General features: G+C 34.4%; 1 protein-coding gene across 1 annotated transcript in view; it reads right to left on the reverse strand.

Moving 5' to 3' along the window:
• Positions 1–17669, reverse strand: part of LOC126748352 (voltage-dependent calcium channel subunit alpha-2/delta-4) — a 167730-nt gene extending 150061 nt beyond the window's left edge. Inside the window, exon 1 of the mRNA XM_050457517.1 lies at positions 17242–17669. Within this exon, the coding sequence (XP_050313474.1) occupies positions 17242–17321 (80 nt within the window). The 5' untranslated portion in view covers positions 17322–17669. The remainder of the gene's footprint in view (positions 1–17241) is intronic.
• Between the last annotated feature and the right edge of the window lie 679 nt (positions 17670–18348).

The raw sequence follows: 18348 nt of genomic DNA on the forward strand, positions 1-18348 counted from the left end.
ACTCACGGAACTCGAGTTCCACATAATTGATTAAAAGCTGGGAAATGAGAGAGGACCTCGAAAGTGTAAAGTCTAAGTTATCTCGGGTGCCACATTTATGTAAATATATTTTCTCTCTCAGCGGCCAGCATAAATGGGGTATTGGTGATACATTCTAGTTCTCTCTTTAGCTTTGGGGTTTTCCTAGAATCTTATGTATGCGAATGCTTTGGTATTTCGGCACCGTTTCACCGAGCTGTTAATGAACAGTAGCAAATATTTCACCACTCAATGATGAATCCAGAACTATTTTACCTTCAGTTTCCTGACAAAGTTACATTACAGTACAATTATTGTTAAAATAAAACGCTAATTTTGTATTAGCTTAAGCTCATTCAATATTAGTCTTATGTCTGTTAAAAGAGCCATTATTGTGAAAAGTGCATTCATCGGTAAATAGAAATATATTTGAAAAATCACTAATATCTGTAACCTTATCCAAGACCCACGTACAAAATTTAACTCTTTTATTAAAATCATTTCCCGAAAGTTCTTGGAGACGAAGAATTTTATAGGGATGAAAGTTATTTCAATTTAGTACCCTAGAAATACCTACTTACCGATATGACGAGCGTGGGCAACTTCAGCAATAACGGCCAACTCAGTATCTTTATTTTCTGTTAAGGGTTTGCTTTTGGCATCCGTCTTATATTCAACACTTCCAATTTCTTTAAATTGTGACAACAGTCTTTCAAAAGCAGCCTTATTTAGATAAGTTCTATTAGAAAACCTTTCAGGGTAGACGCCGCAAGCGGATTTTAGAGACATTCACCGATAATAAATATGATGTCAATTCGTAGTTCTCTAGGGTAAACTTTCATTATCAATAATTTAAGAAAAAAACAACTGTTAAAAACTTTAATTATTAAACGAGAACTTTAAAACACCATTTAACTCACTGACAAATAAATTATAAACAACATGACCTCCCAACCCGTTATCGCCTACTCAGTGAGTATGGAATGAATAGCAAAAAAAAAACATCTAATTTAAGCCTAATTTTTTAAAGTCCTGTTTAAAATCGTTACTTTTTTTCCAAATAAGAGGTAAATTTTAATAATATATATAGATATATTTATACTCCTCCCTTATGTAGACTGTTCACGACATCGTATAAACAGGGCCAATTTCCAACAGGCTGGAAAACTACTCGAGTGCAAGCTGTACCCAAAAAGGGTAAGAAGACGCTGCCCTCCAATTACCGCCCGATTGCACTAGCTCCAGTTATATCGAAGATTATGGAGAAAGCAATTAACCAACAACTGTTAAGATATCTGGAATCATCTGGACTAATCAGCGATCATCAATACGGCTTCCGAAAGCTTAGATCCACCGGCGATCTTCTGACTTACGTTACACACTTGTGGACGGAGGCCATGGAGAAGCACGGCGAGTCCCGCTCAGTCGCTCTTGACATTTCCAAGGCATTTGACAGAGTATGGCCTGAGGAACTACTAACCAAGCTCTCCTGAATCGGCATACAAAACTCATTATTGCATTGGATCAAAAGTTTTCTTGAACAACGAACAATATATGTAGCCGTCGATGGATACCTCTCCGACAAATTTAACATTAACGCTGGAGTCCCTCAACGATGCATTCTGCCCCCCACCCTTTTCTTGATATATATCAACGATTTGCTAGAAACCACTGTCAATCCAATCTACAGCTTTGCGGATGATAGCACACTTATTTCCACATTTAAGTCCGCCAAACCAACGACAGCCGCAAGTTCTCAGTATCTTAGGCAGCAACAAGTAGCTTCAATCAACAACGATATTAGAGTAATCTTGGACTGGGGCGGTAACAATCTGGTCAATTTTAACGCTAAAAAATGCAGGCTGCAGTATTTACGATGAAGACTAACCTTGGTGGCCCGGAGCTGGTTATGGCGGGGAAAACATTGCCAATGAAATCATCTTTACATCTTCTAGGAGTCGAGGTCACCAACAGTGTGTCCTGGCATGACCACGTTGCCGAGGTCGCCAGGGCGGCTTCCAAAAAACTTGGAGTGAAATAAATGAAAAAAATAAATGCATGATGGCGCCCTCACGACCAAAACTTTCCGGAGGTAAACTAGCCTCCCATTCGGATCTCCGGGCGGAGGCTGGTCGGGGGGGTCCATCAGGCGGATTTAAAAGCCTAAAAATCAATTTCTGTAACATCAGAGGCCTAAACACCAATATTAATGCAGTACACCAACACCTGCAATCAAATAAGCCTCACATTCTGGCATTGGCAGAAACAAAGGTGAAACTTCCAACAACAAATGTTCACCTTATTTATCCTGGATACGATCTACACACCCGATTTCGACTAAACTTTGGATTGGCAGTATTTGTCAAGAGCGATTTGAGTTGCCAGCGGGAGGAAATGCTTGAACCTGCGGACTTCGACGTTATGTGGTTCAAAATAATAGCCAGTGGAGCCACGAAATTTATCTGCTGTATCTACAGACCACCAAGCGATACCCAATATAGGCGGCTCTTTTTGAACCTGGTTGATTACATTAACCATCATCGTCATGGGTGATTTTAACGTTCACAATATCAACTGGCTGCGCTTCTGCAACAAGAACGACGATGAAGGACGAGAAGCTGAGCTATTTGCCACCATATGCGGGCTTACGCAGCTTGTGGAGGAACCTACCAGAATCCCCGACCGAGACGGCGAGTTCGCGAGTCTCCTAGATCTGGTCTTGGCTTCAGACCCTGACTCGTACACTGTATCAGTACAGGCCCCCCTAGGAACATCGGACCACAAATTGATAACAGTCTCTTGCCAGTTGGATGTTAAAACGCAGGATCCTCCGATGCCGCGGAAGGGATGGCACTATAAATCAGCAGAGTGGAACCATCTTCGGGAATTTTATCGCTCATTCCCTTGGAAAGAAGTCTGCTCTAGAACCAATAACATATCAGAATGTGCAAACCAAATTACAGAGACGATCTTGGCAGGAATGGAAGCTTATATCCCTTTTTCTACTAAATGCAGATCAAACAACAAGCAATGGTTCAACCTGAATTGCAAAAAGGCAGTAAACACTAAAAACGCAGCATATCGCAAATGGCGTCAACATCCTTCCACCGAAAATTGGAGGAACTTTTTAACCTCCAGAAATTGCTGCAAGCGAATTATTGATGAATGCAAAGAGAGTCATAACAACAGGATCAAAAACAAATTGCTAAACTGCCCAAATGGAACAAGATCTTTCTGGTCGGTATCGAAAGCCATTAGTCAAGGATTTGCTAAGTCGGCCTTGCCACCCCTAACAGCAGATGATGGTTCTATCGCGGTAACAGCAAGGGAAAAAGCCAACTTACTGGGTAAACTCTTCGCATCCAATTCTACTCTGCACTCGCAAGGCAAAACACCGCCATATTTGCCAAGGGTGAATTCATCGATGGGTGAAATTTCATTTCCCTAATGAATTATAAATAAAATTCTTAAAAGCGTAGACACCAACAAAGCTTCTGGACCCGATGGAATTCCAGCCCTAGTACTAAAACGTTGTGCAGACGAACTGACTCCTCCCTTATGTAGACTGTTCACGGCATCGTATAAACAGGGCTCATTTCCAACAAGCTGGAAAACTGCTCAAGTGCAAGCTGTACCCAAAAAGGGTAAGAAGACGATGCCGTCCAATTACTGCCCGATTGCACTAGTTCCAGTAATATCGAAGATTATGGAGAAAGCAGTCAACCAACAACTGTTAAGATATCTGGAATCATCTGGACTAATCAGCGATCATCAATACGGCTTCCAAAAGCTTAGATCCACCGGCGATCTTCTGGCTTACGTCACACACTTGTGGACGGAGGCCATGGAGAAGCACGGCGAGTCCCGCTCAGTCGCTCTTGACATTTCCAAGGCATTTGACAGAGTGTGGCATGAGGGACTACTAACCAAGCTCTCCTCAATCGGCATACAAAACTCATTATTGAATTGGATCAAAAGTTTTCTTGAACAACGAAAAATCCAAGTAGCCGTCGATGGACACCTCTACGACAAATTTAACATTAACGCTGGAGTCCCTCAAGGATGCATTCTATCCCCCACCCTTTTCTTGATATATATCAACGATTTGCTAGGAACCACTGTTAATCCAATCTACAGCTTTGCGGACGATAGCACACTTATTTCCACATTTAAATCCGCCAAACCAACGACAGCCGCAACTTGTCAGAATTTTAGGCAGCAACAAGTAGCTTCAACCAACAACGATATTAGAGCAATCTTGGAGAGGGGCGCTAACAATCTGGTCAATTTTAACGCTAAAAAAACGCAGACTGCAGTATTTACGATGAAGACTAACCTTGGTGGCCCGGAGCTGGTTATGGCAGGGAAAACATTGCCAATGAAATCATCTTTACATCTTCTAGGAGTCGAAGTCACCAACAGTGTGTCCTGGCATGACCACGTTGCCGAGATTGCTAGGGCAGCTTCCAAAAAACTCGGAGTGCTTTTCAAAACGAAAAAACTGTATACACCAGAACAGCTGCTGACTCTTTATAAAGCTCAAATACGCCCTTCCCTCGAGTATTGCTCGCATGTCTGGAGCTCTGCACCCAAGCATAGTTTAAACCTGCTGGATTCTATACAAAGAAGAGCTATTCGTCTTATCGACAAACCAGAACTGACAAAGAGTCTGGATAGTCTAGAGCACAGGAGAAAGGTGGCCGATCTCTGTTTATTCTACCGTTATTATCACGGTAAGTGCTCCTCTGAGCTGGCAGGGCTGATTCCACCCAGGGCTGTTCCGGCAAGAAGGACGCGTCTAGCAGTTGCGGCTCATCAACATTGAGTCCACCTGCCTACCCCAAGGACGTCGCTGTATCGGGACTCATTCATCTGGAGAACATCTTCTATTTGGAACGGGCTTCCACCTCACATATTTCATGACGCATATAACCTACAGCGATTCAAGATAAACGTCCACAAATATCTTCGCGCAAGCACCACTCCAAGAGTGACATAGGACTTTCCTCTTGTGCTTGTGTTTACCATAAAAAAAAAAGATAAACATCGTTTCCCAATAACAGATCAATACCAGGCTGATTACTGGTGTGATTAAATCTTGGGTCAGCTAGTTGCAAACCTTTTATGAAGGCAATCTATGAATACTAAATGAGCGGCAGAGTAAATTATCACAAACTTTTTTCAAAATTATGGCATTTACAGTAAAGAAAAAATCATTGAGGATTTAATGAAAAAAAATTAACAAAGTGTGATGTATCTTATTACAATAGCGGCATTTTTTTCGCAGGTGCATTAGGGCAAAATATGAGCTGTAGCTAGACAGTTTAGGCAAGCATTATTTTATCTCATAATATGACACATTGTTTGGGCGTTTTTGACATAAAGGTATATGGATATCTAAAGGTAGTTGGATATCTATAAATTATATGACTGACTGCCTTTGCACAAAAAACAATTTTTTTTTGTTCTAAAAAAGTGCAATGATTTGAAATAAAGGTTTTCTCGTTCGTAAGAAGGTATTTCATTTGAACTATAATTTTGTCGAAAAACCTTTCCTGTTGAAGGATACAATCTGTCTACAAGATTATATGCGAGAATAAAATCCCAATATTCCGTTCCATGGCCTTTAAAGCATTTTTTTTGAAAAAGTATCCGACAAATTTCTTAGCAATAATGGATTTTCAGTGTTAAGGGACGGACAGCCTTCAATTGATTTCCCGTGAGTGTAAGATTTTTTATTGGCAAAACGACCAACAAACGTGTTGAAAGCATATAAGTAATTTTCCCATAAGATAGGAGTACTCGAAATTAAATCTAATGCTGACACTTCAAGGGTAGTAACCAAAAAACTGAATTTTTCATAATTAATTATATAATTTTTCAAAGTACTATGCAAAGATCCCATATTTTCTAAGGAGAGCTCAAAAAGCTGGAAAAAAATCGTAGCTATTTCATCACAACGCATGCAAAAATCAGTATAAACCTTTGACTCAAATTTAAGGTGCTGATCATCAACAGCCACTAATGTTAAAATAGTGTTATGGTGCTTCATAAAATTCTCTTGAATTTTCGAAAGCGTTGTGATATGTAGTGTCATTTTTAGCATTATTAGTGGATTCAATAACCAGAATAAGTTGTGAAATTGCAGTCTAACATAAGGCTTTAGTCTTTTACAGTTTATCAGTATCAGGTATTTTATTTTAAAAAGTAAAGTAAGAAATAAATATCTGTAACTCTACCAAATGGTTAACCCTGTTCTATAAATAGCTCAAAATGAAATATTTAGATATCGATAGAGAACGTTGTAATAAAAAAATGCTTAATAACGCTAATAGCAAAATAGCGGTTATTCTCGCAAATTTTTGAACGCAAAACTAGCCTTTCCCGGTATGCATAAAATTATTTTTAATAATAAATATTTATATTTGTTGTAGTGAAACGGAACCCGAGATTATTTTATAATTTAACTTGGTAATCTTATTTTTATTTAAAGAAAAAGAAAAAATCTTTTTTCAAACCAATATTGACGTAAGGTTCAAGTACATAGAAAAAAGGTTTTTCCAAAAAAATAGCACAGCAAATAATAATATGTGTAACACATATAGTAAAAATTTGCATTATCCTAGTAAAGGTGCTACGTAAAGTCTGCCCAACCAATCTTTAGCTAAGCGGTATCGGTGCGGGGAACGTGGTTGTAGACTAGACCCGCCTCATTTCATTCATGAAATGGCCAGTGACGTGCGAAATTTTATAAACCGATTACACAGATTTGAATGTATTAAATATTAAAAAATATGGTTTGGTTTTAATTTTAAAATAGGTATTTGTAGGTAAGATATTAATTTGGAAATTAAGGTCTTCTAAAATATTTTATTTGTAAATATGTAATAAAAAAATGACAGACAAGATTAGGGAAGTTTGAGATAAAAGTAAAGTAAAGAAAACACAAAATTTGTAATACACCTACTTAGTTTATTCACTTAAAATAAGAGTGCCGTACTCGATGCCTGGATATCGCGAGGGAAAGAGCACGGCAGATAATCCGAATTATGCTGTTTAAACATTGAATTTACTACATAATATGTATAATTTAAATTATTATTTAAATAAGTATAATCAATTTGTACCTGTTGAAGAATATATTGCTAACCACTCCAGTAACAGTCTCACTCTGCCAGCATTTTTTAAACATTAGGTCATTGTCTATCCAAGTTTCATCTAAATAGACAATATTGCGACCTTCGGCTCGGTGTTTTTTTATTTCTCTTAGGTATTTATACCTTAAAGATGTTATTTTTGGAAATTTTTTTTCTTCTGGCAATTTTTCACAGAAGCAGCTTTCTGCTAGTAGGCACAACTTTAAACCCATATAAATTCGATTTATTAGGTGTTTAACTATTTGAAAATGACCTTCGTCATTCGCGGTCTTTTTTTGCCGGGACTAGAAAGCATTTTGTTGGGGTCCGTCCGCATTCTTTCTTCATCTTCTTTGTGAATTTTTTTCACCATTGAAATGCTTACGCCAGTATATTGAGATACTCTTTCAAGTTTGCGCTTTACTGGTAGATTAACGAAGTTATTAGTAGCTTCTTCATTGCAAACCCTAAGAATTTGTACAAGAAGTATATAATCCTGATATTCGATTTTTTTTAGTCGTCGTTCCAATTCATATTACTTATATTTATAGACATTTTATATTCAAAATAACCAACATTAACTTTAAATCTTTTTTGTTTGTAAAGCAATCGAGCTTGGTTTTATTTCATTGAATATGATTTTTATTTATTACAACATTAGGTACATAATTTTTAAAATTTAGTGTCGCATAAATTATGATTTTATTTTAATGTTTTTTTTCATAACTGTGCTTAGGCTTTATAATTCTTTTATTATCATTTTACTTACCTATAAACATTCGCAATCACTTCCCTTGCCTGGCTATGAATAAAGTTATTCATTTTAACGTAAATAACACAAAAACTGTTAAAAATTATGAACTTTAACAACAAAGAAACAAATAACACAAAACAACAACAAAACAGCAACAACAATAATAGCAAATAAACTAAACTATGCTACACTACTCAAAAGTCATAGGTCAGAAATTAAGTAGGTACCTAAAAATACAGCAATAAAAACAGTTTAATAGCTCAAAAGTATTAACACAGCATAAAGAAACCAGCAGTCGCACTTCAATAAAAATACATTGGTTTGAATAAGCGAGTTCGGTGCATGTGTACTAATGCAGGCGCGGCATATTTGCTTAGAGTAGGGATGCCGCTGACACTCGCTACGGTCCACGCGGCTTTTGCCTTGGCTAGAGCCGGACTTAAACATTTTTTTAGATATTATTATCTTGTAAAATAAAAATACCTACATAGTACAAATATTTATTTTTTAATATTATTAAAGTTCATACATTAACAAAATATTTAAACAAAAATAAACATCGCATTTCTACATCTAAAAACGACGATATAGAAGAATACGTGCAGGAAGTTAATTAGGTATGTACCATAAATTTAAGAGACCATTCTTTGAGTAATTTTAATTAAAATCAGAAAAGTTTTTATAAAAAACGCTACGCTTTGTAAAAACGCTATCAAAATAGTCACTAAGTACGGCGCTGAACTAGGCGATACACCTATGAACACAGTTCGATAAACAGTGAGCTCGGCATCCGGAGAATATGGCTGCGGTATGGTTAAGGATGCTATTAGTTCGCTTACATTTTCGAGCGGAGTGCGACTGCTGGTTTCTTTATGCTGTGGTATTAACATACGCCGCCGCCACTGAATCCGCAAGAAATCGATATTATTCCGAAAATTACACAAAACCTGGTAGGATGCGATACAATAAGATAGAGAAAGACAGAGAGCTGCATAAAAATAATAAATTAATGGCCGCGATGTCATCAACCAATCACCTGTCCCCAAACAGCGAGATGCTTCCGCGAAAGCACGACGTTGCCGGCTTTGTAAGTTTTATTAGGAATTTCGGATAAATGTTAGTCAATATTGGATTTTATAATATGCAAAACATTAGCAAATAGAACTAAAAAATATGGTTTAAACTGCATTACATTATTTATTATCTTTTTTATGATTAAATAGCTTAATTTTACCATTATATTTACTTTTTATTCAATACTATTTCATTTTTGCAGTAAGACGTGACAACGCTTCAAAATTTCGGCCGCATTCTTTTCGTAGACACAGATCCGATGGTCAAACTGTAGTATTAGAATTATTTAATTGTAAAAATGTAAAAAATTTTAAAAAATCATTAAGCAATTAATTTTAATATACAATAACAAATCAATATTTCCAAGAAATTATATTGACAAAAAAAAATGCATGACTCGAATATATAAAAAGTTTCTTTCAAAAATACGCTGTAAAGGCACCACGAAATCAACCAGAACACATCCGGCTCGAAGGACCAAAAAAATAGTGTGTTTTATCCCAATTTTATTTAATCGAATTTAAAAGTGGACTGTGTTTAATTTTAGGAGATGCCGGTTCCGTATTTATTTCTGCTTGATCACCTAAGCCTCCTCAAAAAATTTAATGAGTGAAAAGAATAAACGCAAAATATAAAACAAAAGGAAGAAACTCTTGACCACCGTTGCAGGGCAGGGTCAGGGAAAAAGAACTGTATCTCGGTCCCGATACTGTTCTATTTGTTTTATGTCACTGTCAAAATTCCCATTCAGCCAGTCCACATTCTCACCTTCTTGACCCACAATTTTCATAAAAAAATAATATTCTTTTCAAATCTACTTTCACGACAAATGGTGTAATTTCATCCCAAAATTGTCGGTTTTGGTCCAATGAAGCGCCAAACTTTCTGCGCACTCCACTATTCCAGTAGCAGAATGGTTGAATACAACTTTTCCAAATCAATGGATTGGAAAAGGCGATCCAATTGAGTGGCCGCCAAGGTCACCTGATTTAACCATTTCTGATTCCTATTTATGGGGCCGGCTCAAGCAAATTATTTATACCGAGCCATCACCAAATGACAGGGAATTACTAAAACAAAGAATTAGAGATGCTTGTAATTTAATTGCCATTAAAGAAATTTGAAATTCTTTTAAAATGTTTAGAAAAGATATTGAAAAATATTTCGATAATGGAGGTAGCTACATTGAATAAATTTAAAATAAGTAAATAGAAAAAAATTTTCTTGTTGAATTAGACGTACTATGTATATTTTATTACAAAATACTTAAATTAATTTAAATCCCGTAAAACAATATTCATTGCAAATAGCAGAGTAGCAATAAAAAAAATAAGACAATTTCTGGCGATAATAAGCCTATTCGTTATTATTTACCAAACCCATTAAATTAGTAAAGAAAACAAATAAACAATTCTAATACTATCATAGCAGTGCGAACGCACCAATGAATATTCCACTCCAATTAGTTCCATCCTTAACTCTTTTCGGGGCAGTGTGGTACATAAATTGTACCATAAATAAAAGATGCATAGTGGTACAAAAAATAAACCACCTTTCAAATTCATTTTCCTGTTCGGCACAGCGACATATATTCTGTACCACATATCCCTACCATATATTTAATGAACATGGATGCGGATTTATAATATACTGCATAAATATTTCCTGTCTTGGACTGGTCAAATGCATTAGATGTTGCAAGAAGCACGTGTTTTTGCTTATAAATATTTAGTGTTGTTTTTATTTTGATAAGGTAAGCATTTCGGATAATTCTGTATTTTATTTGCGTTTTATGATATATATATTTATGTAAAAAACATAAATGCAATAAAAATTAAGGATTATGGTTTGAAAAAAACATAATTTTAATGAGTCCCTAATTTGTACCACTATGCAATAAGGGTATTTTCTTTTTTCAGGCTATGGCTTTCGCTGGCAGCAGTAAATATCCTATGGACTTAAAATTGGTCGATATGACTGAAAAAGAGTTCTACGACGAATTAGAAATGATAGATAAAGTTCCAAGTGATCAGGAATAAATTATTTTAGAAGAGTCCGACAATGAAAATGATTTCTGTGAAATACAGCCTAATGATATTATGATCAGTAGTGATGATGACTCCAGCGATGATGACGTCCCACTTTCAAGGTATTTACAAAAATCAAATAATCAACCACCTAAAGTTTCATGGTCTACTCAAAATTTACATCTAATAAACCCGGCCCAGCCGTTCACTGAGACTGAGAATCAAGGTTTATGTCTTGAGTTACTACAAAAGGAAGATCACCTGTTGTCACCTTACTTTTTTTTAATCTGTTTATAAGTGACGAGCTTGTAGAAGACATTGTTTTTGAAACAAATCTCTATGATGAACAAGAATTTTAAAAAAATAACAAAAAATATAATCCTACAAATACAAAAGAAATTAAGGTTTTCCTTGGTGTTAATATTCTCATGGGAATCAAACCACTACCTAGTTATAGAGACTATTGGAGTATCGACGAAGACATGCACGATAATTACATTTCCCAGTTTATGGCTGAAAATAGATTCGGTTGATTGCCTAGCCACGTTCACCTCAATTACAATAGCGTAATGCCAAAAAAAGGGGATGCAGGATTCGATAAACTGTATAAAGTTAGGCCCTTTATAGATAAAATTAAGGAGAATTTAAAAAAATATTATGATTGTACAAAAAACATCTCAATCGATGAATCAATGGTAAAATTTAAGGGGCAAAGTAAGTTGAAGCAATATATGCCGAAAAAGCCTATAAAACGACGCTACAAAATTTGGACTTTGGCTGACTCAAATGCATATTTATATGACTTTGATATTTATACCGGTAAAACCGATGACTACGTGGAACATTCGTTAGGGGAAAAGGTAATACTTAGACTTACCGAGGATCTCAAACAAAAAAATCATCTGCTTTTCTTCGATAACTTTTTCAACTCGTATATGTTATTGAAAATTCTCAAAGAACGGGGTATTTATGCATGTGGTACAGTTCAGTCGAACAGAAAACATCTTACAAAAATGACTGAAGATAACCTTTTGAAGCAAGGTGAATATGATTATTCAATAAGTTCTGATGGGATCAGTTTGATTAAATGGAAAGACAAAAAAGCAGTCCATATTTTGACCAATTATCATGGTCCAATGGTAAAAACCTGTGTGCAACGAAAACAAAAGGATGGTAGTAAAGTCCCTGTTCCTTATCCTATGGCACTGGTGGACTACAATAGTAACATGAACTTTGTGGACCGTTTCGACCAAATGAAACACCTTATGAGCTAGATCGTAAAAGTAAAAAATGGTGGATGAGAATTTTTTTCCATTTCATTGATTGCTGCGTCGTCAATTCGTTCACTCTCTATCGACTAAGAGGTCTAAAAAGGTTACCCCTAAAAGATTTTCGGCGAAGAGTTGTTGATGGGTTATTGGCAGAATGATACGTCCAAATTAGTGCAGATCATGAAACGCAATCGGAAGCTTTCAAGAAAATAAAAAGAGTAGTACCAGACGAAGTGCGTTTCACGTCATCAGATCATCAGCCTGTAAGGATTACAAGACGAAGATGTGCCAGATGTAGTACCAGAATCAACCAAGTTCATACTGAATGCTCTTGTACGGTGTGTAAAGTTCCGTTACGCTTAGGCAAATCTAAAGACTGTTTTCAAGAATATCACAAAACAAAGTAGATATTGTTAATTTTGACTCTCAATTAGTAAAATACTTATGGTTTTCTGTAGAATAATCGTTTTTTTATTTTTCATAATTGCCTCCTAGCCTTAGTTCAAGTTGCACGGTGGTACACATTTCGTACCACCAATTATCTATCAAACTGACATTTCATTTTAAAAAAAAATATATAAGAATCTTTAAATTTTTATGAATTAGTTCAATTATGATTGAGAAAATTTAAAAAAGCAGAACTTTTATTATCTGTGCAAAATGGGACTAGAAACGGGGAAAAATCTTGTGCCTGAAAGAGTTAACTAAAGAACAAGGCAGACCCATACAAACTTTTTCTTCACTTTAATTTAAATCTTCTAGCCAAAATATATTGTTATGAAAATATAAATGCATTAATTTACTGCTATAAATGCTTATCTTTCGTAGTTTAAGGTAGTTAATTAGGTTTACTTAGGATTCTACTTGCGTCGGAAGGTCTACTTTCACAGACAGGTGAAAGTTTAGTACTCTGACATCAACAATAAAGTCTGTGACAATCAGACTGTATTCCTGAGTTTCGTTACAATAATATGATTCTTGCAGTTTTTAAAGTTTTTTGCTGGCTTCAAATTTGTTCGATCTTGTTTAATCAAAATACTTGGGTAACCCAAGATATTAAGACAATAATTTGTAAGCTGAAATGCATTATATTGCACTACGTACTTAATTAAATAATACACCAAATAATTAATTTATCTAAAGCTCAATATCTACTAAAAAGAATGATGTTACCAACATCTTTTTTGCATTTTTATAACGTTTTCCCCTTTTTATTTATATTTTTTAAATTTTATTTATTTATTTATTTATAACATCATATTATAGTTACACAGTTATAATAAGTTATTACAATATCAAAATTATGCAGTTATATTCCCCTAGATGCAAGCATCTGTATGGGAAGTAATAAATGAACAGTGTACAATAAACATTTTGCTTCTGTTCAACTTATTTAAAGAAAAAATATATACATTAATATGAGCTCCTAAGTATATATATAAAATAATAACAGTGAGGTAATAAAGTACCTAAACAATTTAACAAGGGAAGGCATCTACTAATATTAGGATACAACAGACTTAAACTTATTAAGATATAAATTAAATGGATCTCTTTCCGAACTCACTATAGCATACAGGAAGAATTAGTTGATTATCTTCATTAGATCTAGTGTTTTGGTTATGGTTTATTGGATATCTAATATTTTCACGATTGTGTATGAAGCAACAAACAGTTATACAGAATAAAGTTCTTATGTTTATATAGGTTTCATTATAAATTTCTTTAGTAGGGTATAAGAATGGTTTTTTAAGGATTATTTTTAATATTTTATTCTGCAGTATCTGAAGAGGATTCAAAGAATTGTAATGCATACTGCCCCAGAGTAATATTCCATATCTTAGTATTGATTCCACCAAACTTTGGTATATGGTTATAAGCATATTTCTGTCTAAAATATTTCTAATAGTGTAAAATTTGTAGACTAGGAAATTTAATTTTTTTGTTAAATGTGCAGTATGTAAGTCCCATTTCATGTTACTATCAATGATAATTCCCAAATACTTTACATTTGATGCTTCCTGTATTTTATCTGGTAGATTTTGAATGTCTAAGTGTGTGAACAATGGTCGATTTATTTTAGTCTTTGAGAATGCAATATAGTTGGTTTTTTGGACATTTAATGTTAATTTGTATATATCAAGCCATTTTTTACAAGCATAATTCCAGTTTGAGCACATTTTTTACTTCCTCCCACGTATCTCCGTCAAAAGCAACAGCAGTATCATCTGCGTATGAAATAATTATACCGTTTATGTTTAAAGTTGTAAGTGAGTTGATGTACAGAATAAACAACAGGGGTCCCAGAACGGTCCCCTGTGGAATCCCAATTCTCACTGTACATGGGTCACTTAAAGTGTCATCTATTTTAACGTACTGTTGCCGCTCCACAAGATAGTTCGCAAAGACCTGTAACACGGGACCCCTCACCCCGTTTTTCTTGAGGACATCAAGAAGCTGTTTGTGGGGCACCGTGTCAAAGGCCTTCGCTAGATCCAAAAATACTGCTAAGCACTTTTTGCCAAAGTCCAATTTATACCTTACATGTTCAATGAGTTTGTGCATGGCATCGCCAGTACTCAAGCCCGAAGAAAAACCAAACTGATTTTCAGACAAAAGTCCATTTTTATCCAAAAACCCGGCTAGTCGCTCCCTTAAACACTTTTCGTACAATTTTGCGAAATTAGAAATTGTACTGATTGGTCTGTAATTATGAATTAAACTTTTGTCTCCAGATTTAAAAATAGGGGTTATAATGGATGTTTTAAAAGATTTAGTAATAATTCTGGTTTTAAAGATTAAGTTTATTATATATGTCAAGGGCTCAAAGGGTTAGATAAATGTGAAGTTTTTTAATTAGTTTAGCTGAAATACCATCATGTCCCGGAGCACTGTTACTTTTTAAAGAGTTTATATGTTTTATTAATTCATTGTGATCTACTGGCCTTAAGAACATTGAGTTATTTGCATTTTTTAATTGAAATATATTTGACGAGTTTGGTATTTTGTTGTACATATCGAGGCCTATCTTAGAGAAGTAATCATTACAAAAATTTGCTTTTTCTTTTAAATTGCAATTATTTTTAGCTTCCATGGGAATTTTAATAGGGATTTTATTTTGTTTTTTATATTTATTGTTATATTCAGATAATATTTCGTATATTTTTTTTAAGTTATTTTTATTTTCATTAATTTTTGTCTTGTAGTAAAGGTTTTTTGTGTAGTCAATTATTGTAGGTTTCTTTAGGTTAACGACTATTTGGATCTATGGATGAGTTTTACGAGATCAATAAGGCAATATAAACTTTTTATAATAAATAATATAATAAAAGTTTATACTACCTTTGTATCACCAATAATAATCATACCATGATTGGTTGGTTGAGAGGCCAGCATCCTATCAGCATCCTATAGGAGTGCTGTCGGAGTGATGTGATTATATCTTCTAGATCATGGCAATAGTTCAATAGTAGAATCATCAGTAGCAGTTCAATAGTATTATTAGGCAAGAAGAATAATCCTGATGCTGGAGTGATATATCGCAAATTAACACATGAAACAAATGAAACATTAACTCTGTAACCGAGAATGCAGTTATCTCCGAATCTACATTAATAACAGGCAACTTCTGAGTATATCATTTTACTTTTTTTTACCCGATTGGTTGTATCTCCGCAAAAAGTAATTTCATTCAGATCATAGAAACTAAGCTTTTCATCTAAAATATGATATGATCCAATGCTTTAAGAAATCACAAAACCTCAGCAGAATAAAGTTCGGACATATGGTGAAATTAATTAAATCAATACTAAAATAAACTTGACGCTGTCGATCAGCAGTTTGGTTCTTGCTGTGGAAAATCAACCGATCATGTGCAATCATCTTAGTATCCAAGTGCTGCAAGAATTCTTACAGTCTTCCATGACAAATCAAAGACTCTCTGCATCTACTGAATTTCCTCGCAGGACCGAATTGGGAACACAGGATGTCAGATTCCAAGTGCACTCCTGGAAATTTTACTGCAGTCTCATTTCCGCCTGCGGGAAAGAACAAACCTCTGTGACTTTGCTTAATTAAGAAGAACTTTGTTACAAAAAACCATTCTTTGGTGAATAATTAGTTAAAATTGTATTTTTAATAATCAATTTTCTCACAGTTTTTCTATATGAACTATTTCTAACCAGTGATCAATAAGCAGACGTGATAATGTCTTAGCCTTCATAACACATTTGTTAAAGCGTCGAAGCATAAGCCCAAAGATCGCGTGTTAAAATCCGGCTGAGGTGAGCTTTTTATTTTAAGAGGTATTGGAAAAATTATTATAATTATCCTTTTTATTTCAAATTTTCATACTAACAAAATTAACTTTTAAAATTTCATAATAACAACTGTTTGACATCTGACTAAAAAAAGTCAGCTTTAAATAATAACTTTCTATCTTTCTAAAATAAGAGTATACTGTACATTTATTAAATAAATTTTAAAAAAATTGTACTTTTCTTATCGAATCATTGAAAAATTACGATTCAATACAAAGCACTGGCTAAAAATAATGCACAATGTTTTTCCTATTTAGCTTTACAGTTTTAGTTAGTTGCTCCAACTTACAAAAAACACTTATATAGCGGCACTTTTTACCAGAGAATTAGTCAAATATTCTGGTCATAAATATTAAAATGTAATTTTAAAAATTATATTTGAATATAAGACTGGATACAAATGAAAAATAACAATTTTTAAATTTCGTGTAAAGTGATGACTTCACTCTACTTTACTGGTTGTATTTTTTAAATGTCTAAGGTCGTATTCATGAATATTCATTAAGTAGTAGTATTTATCCTAAATTTAAGAAATAAAAAAGAGGAAGAACTCCAAATATGCATACGCTACTAATCAAACATCTTACCGGCGTTAAATAATATAATAAGAGACCACCATTAAATGGCATATGCCAAACTTACTCATTATGCGGAATATCCTCGTCTTGTTCTAGGGCCGCGGGCCCGATCAGGGCCAGTAAAATGAGTGCGATAAAAACCATATCACGATCGTCCCATTGAGACAGTTAGGTAATATGATAAAATATCACTTTATATAAATCACACATTTCGCAGAGCTTGGCTGATCATAGTAAAATTTTGCTAGAGGTTGCAGGAGAAGGGTGATATTTTTAATTTGGCTAGCGCGTAGTACACACCCGACGCGACTCAACATCGGCGTAACAGAAAGCGCATATTCTTCTCTCACGTCGATATTCTCGCGGCCGCGCTCTTATATATTCAGGAGTTTTATTTGAGCACTGCCCCACACTATTTTACTTTGCTGTTTTCTTTTTAAAGCATTAAGAAACTATACTTAGTTAACTTAGGGCGTTGAAAGATTAAAAAATATATTTCAAGGACAATATTTCAATGCTTTCCTAAGAATAAAACTAAGCGAAGAATAAACAGCTATGGCTTGAAAAACTATTTTTGTATACAGACTTTTCTATAAAATATCAAATTATTTATATATACTAACTATTCTCTATTGAACTTTTTACTTCGAGGCATGTAATTATTACATTAATATAGGTTTCTCTTATTTAGTGAAGTAGGGTATTTAACAACGAGAACGACTGTTATTCAATCTAACTCTGTTCCAAAAATTAATTTAAATAAAAATACTCTAAATTATTATAGAAGTGTTAAAAATAACTTATTTCAAACGAGTTTTAGGTTTTTGGCCGTGTCGGTGTATGATATTGTAAAGGTTATTAATAGCATTAAAACTACTGCCACGGGCATTGATGAAATTAATATACTTACCATCCGACTATGCCTGCCCTTTTTACTACCTTATATTGTCCAAATCAAATCAAATCAAATCTTTATTATCCAAAATTGACACAATACAGTGTATGGAATTCGTCTATGTTCAAAGAAGCTAAAATTTCTAACATTATATACCTACTTGAAACTATACTATCACTAAACCTAGTTTACATATTCAAAGAAATTATTAAGCATATAAAACAGTAACAGAAACAAATATATACGTTACAGCTAGTTATATAGTCGCAGACTATA

The sequence above is a fragment of the Anthonomus grandis genome, chromosome 22 (genome assembly GCF_022605725.1).
Source record: "Anthonomus grandis grandis chromosome 22, icAntGran1.3, whole genome shotgun sequence".
Classification (NCBI taxonomy): Eukaryota; Metazoa; Arthropoda; class Insecta; order Coleoptera; family Curculionidae; genus Anthonomus; species Anthonomus grandis.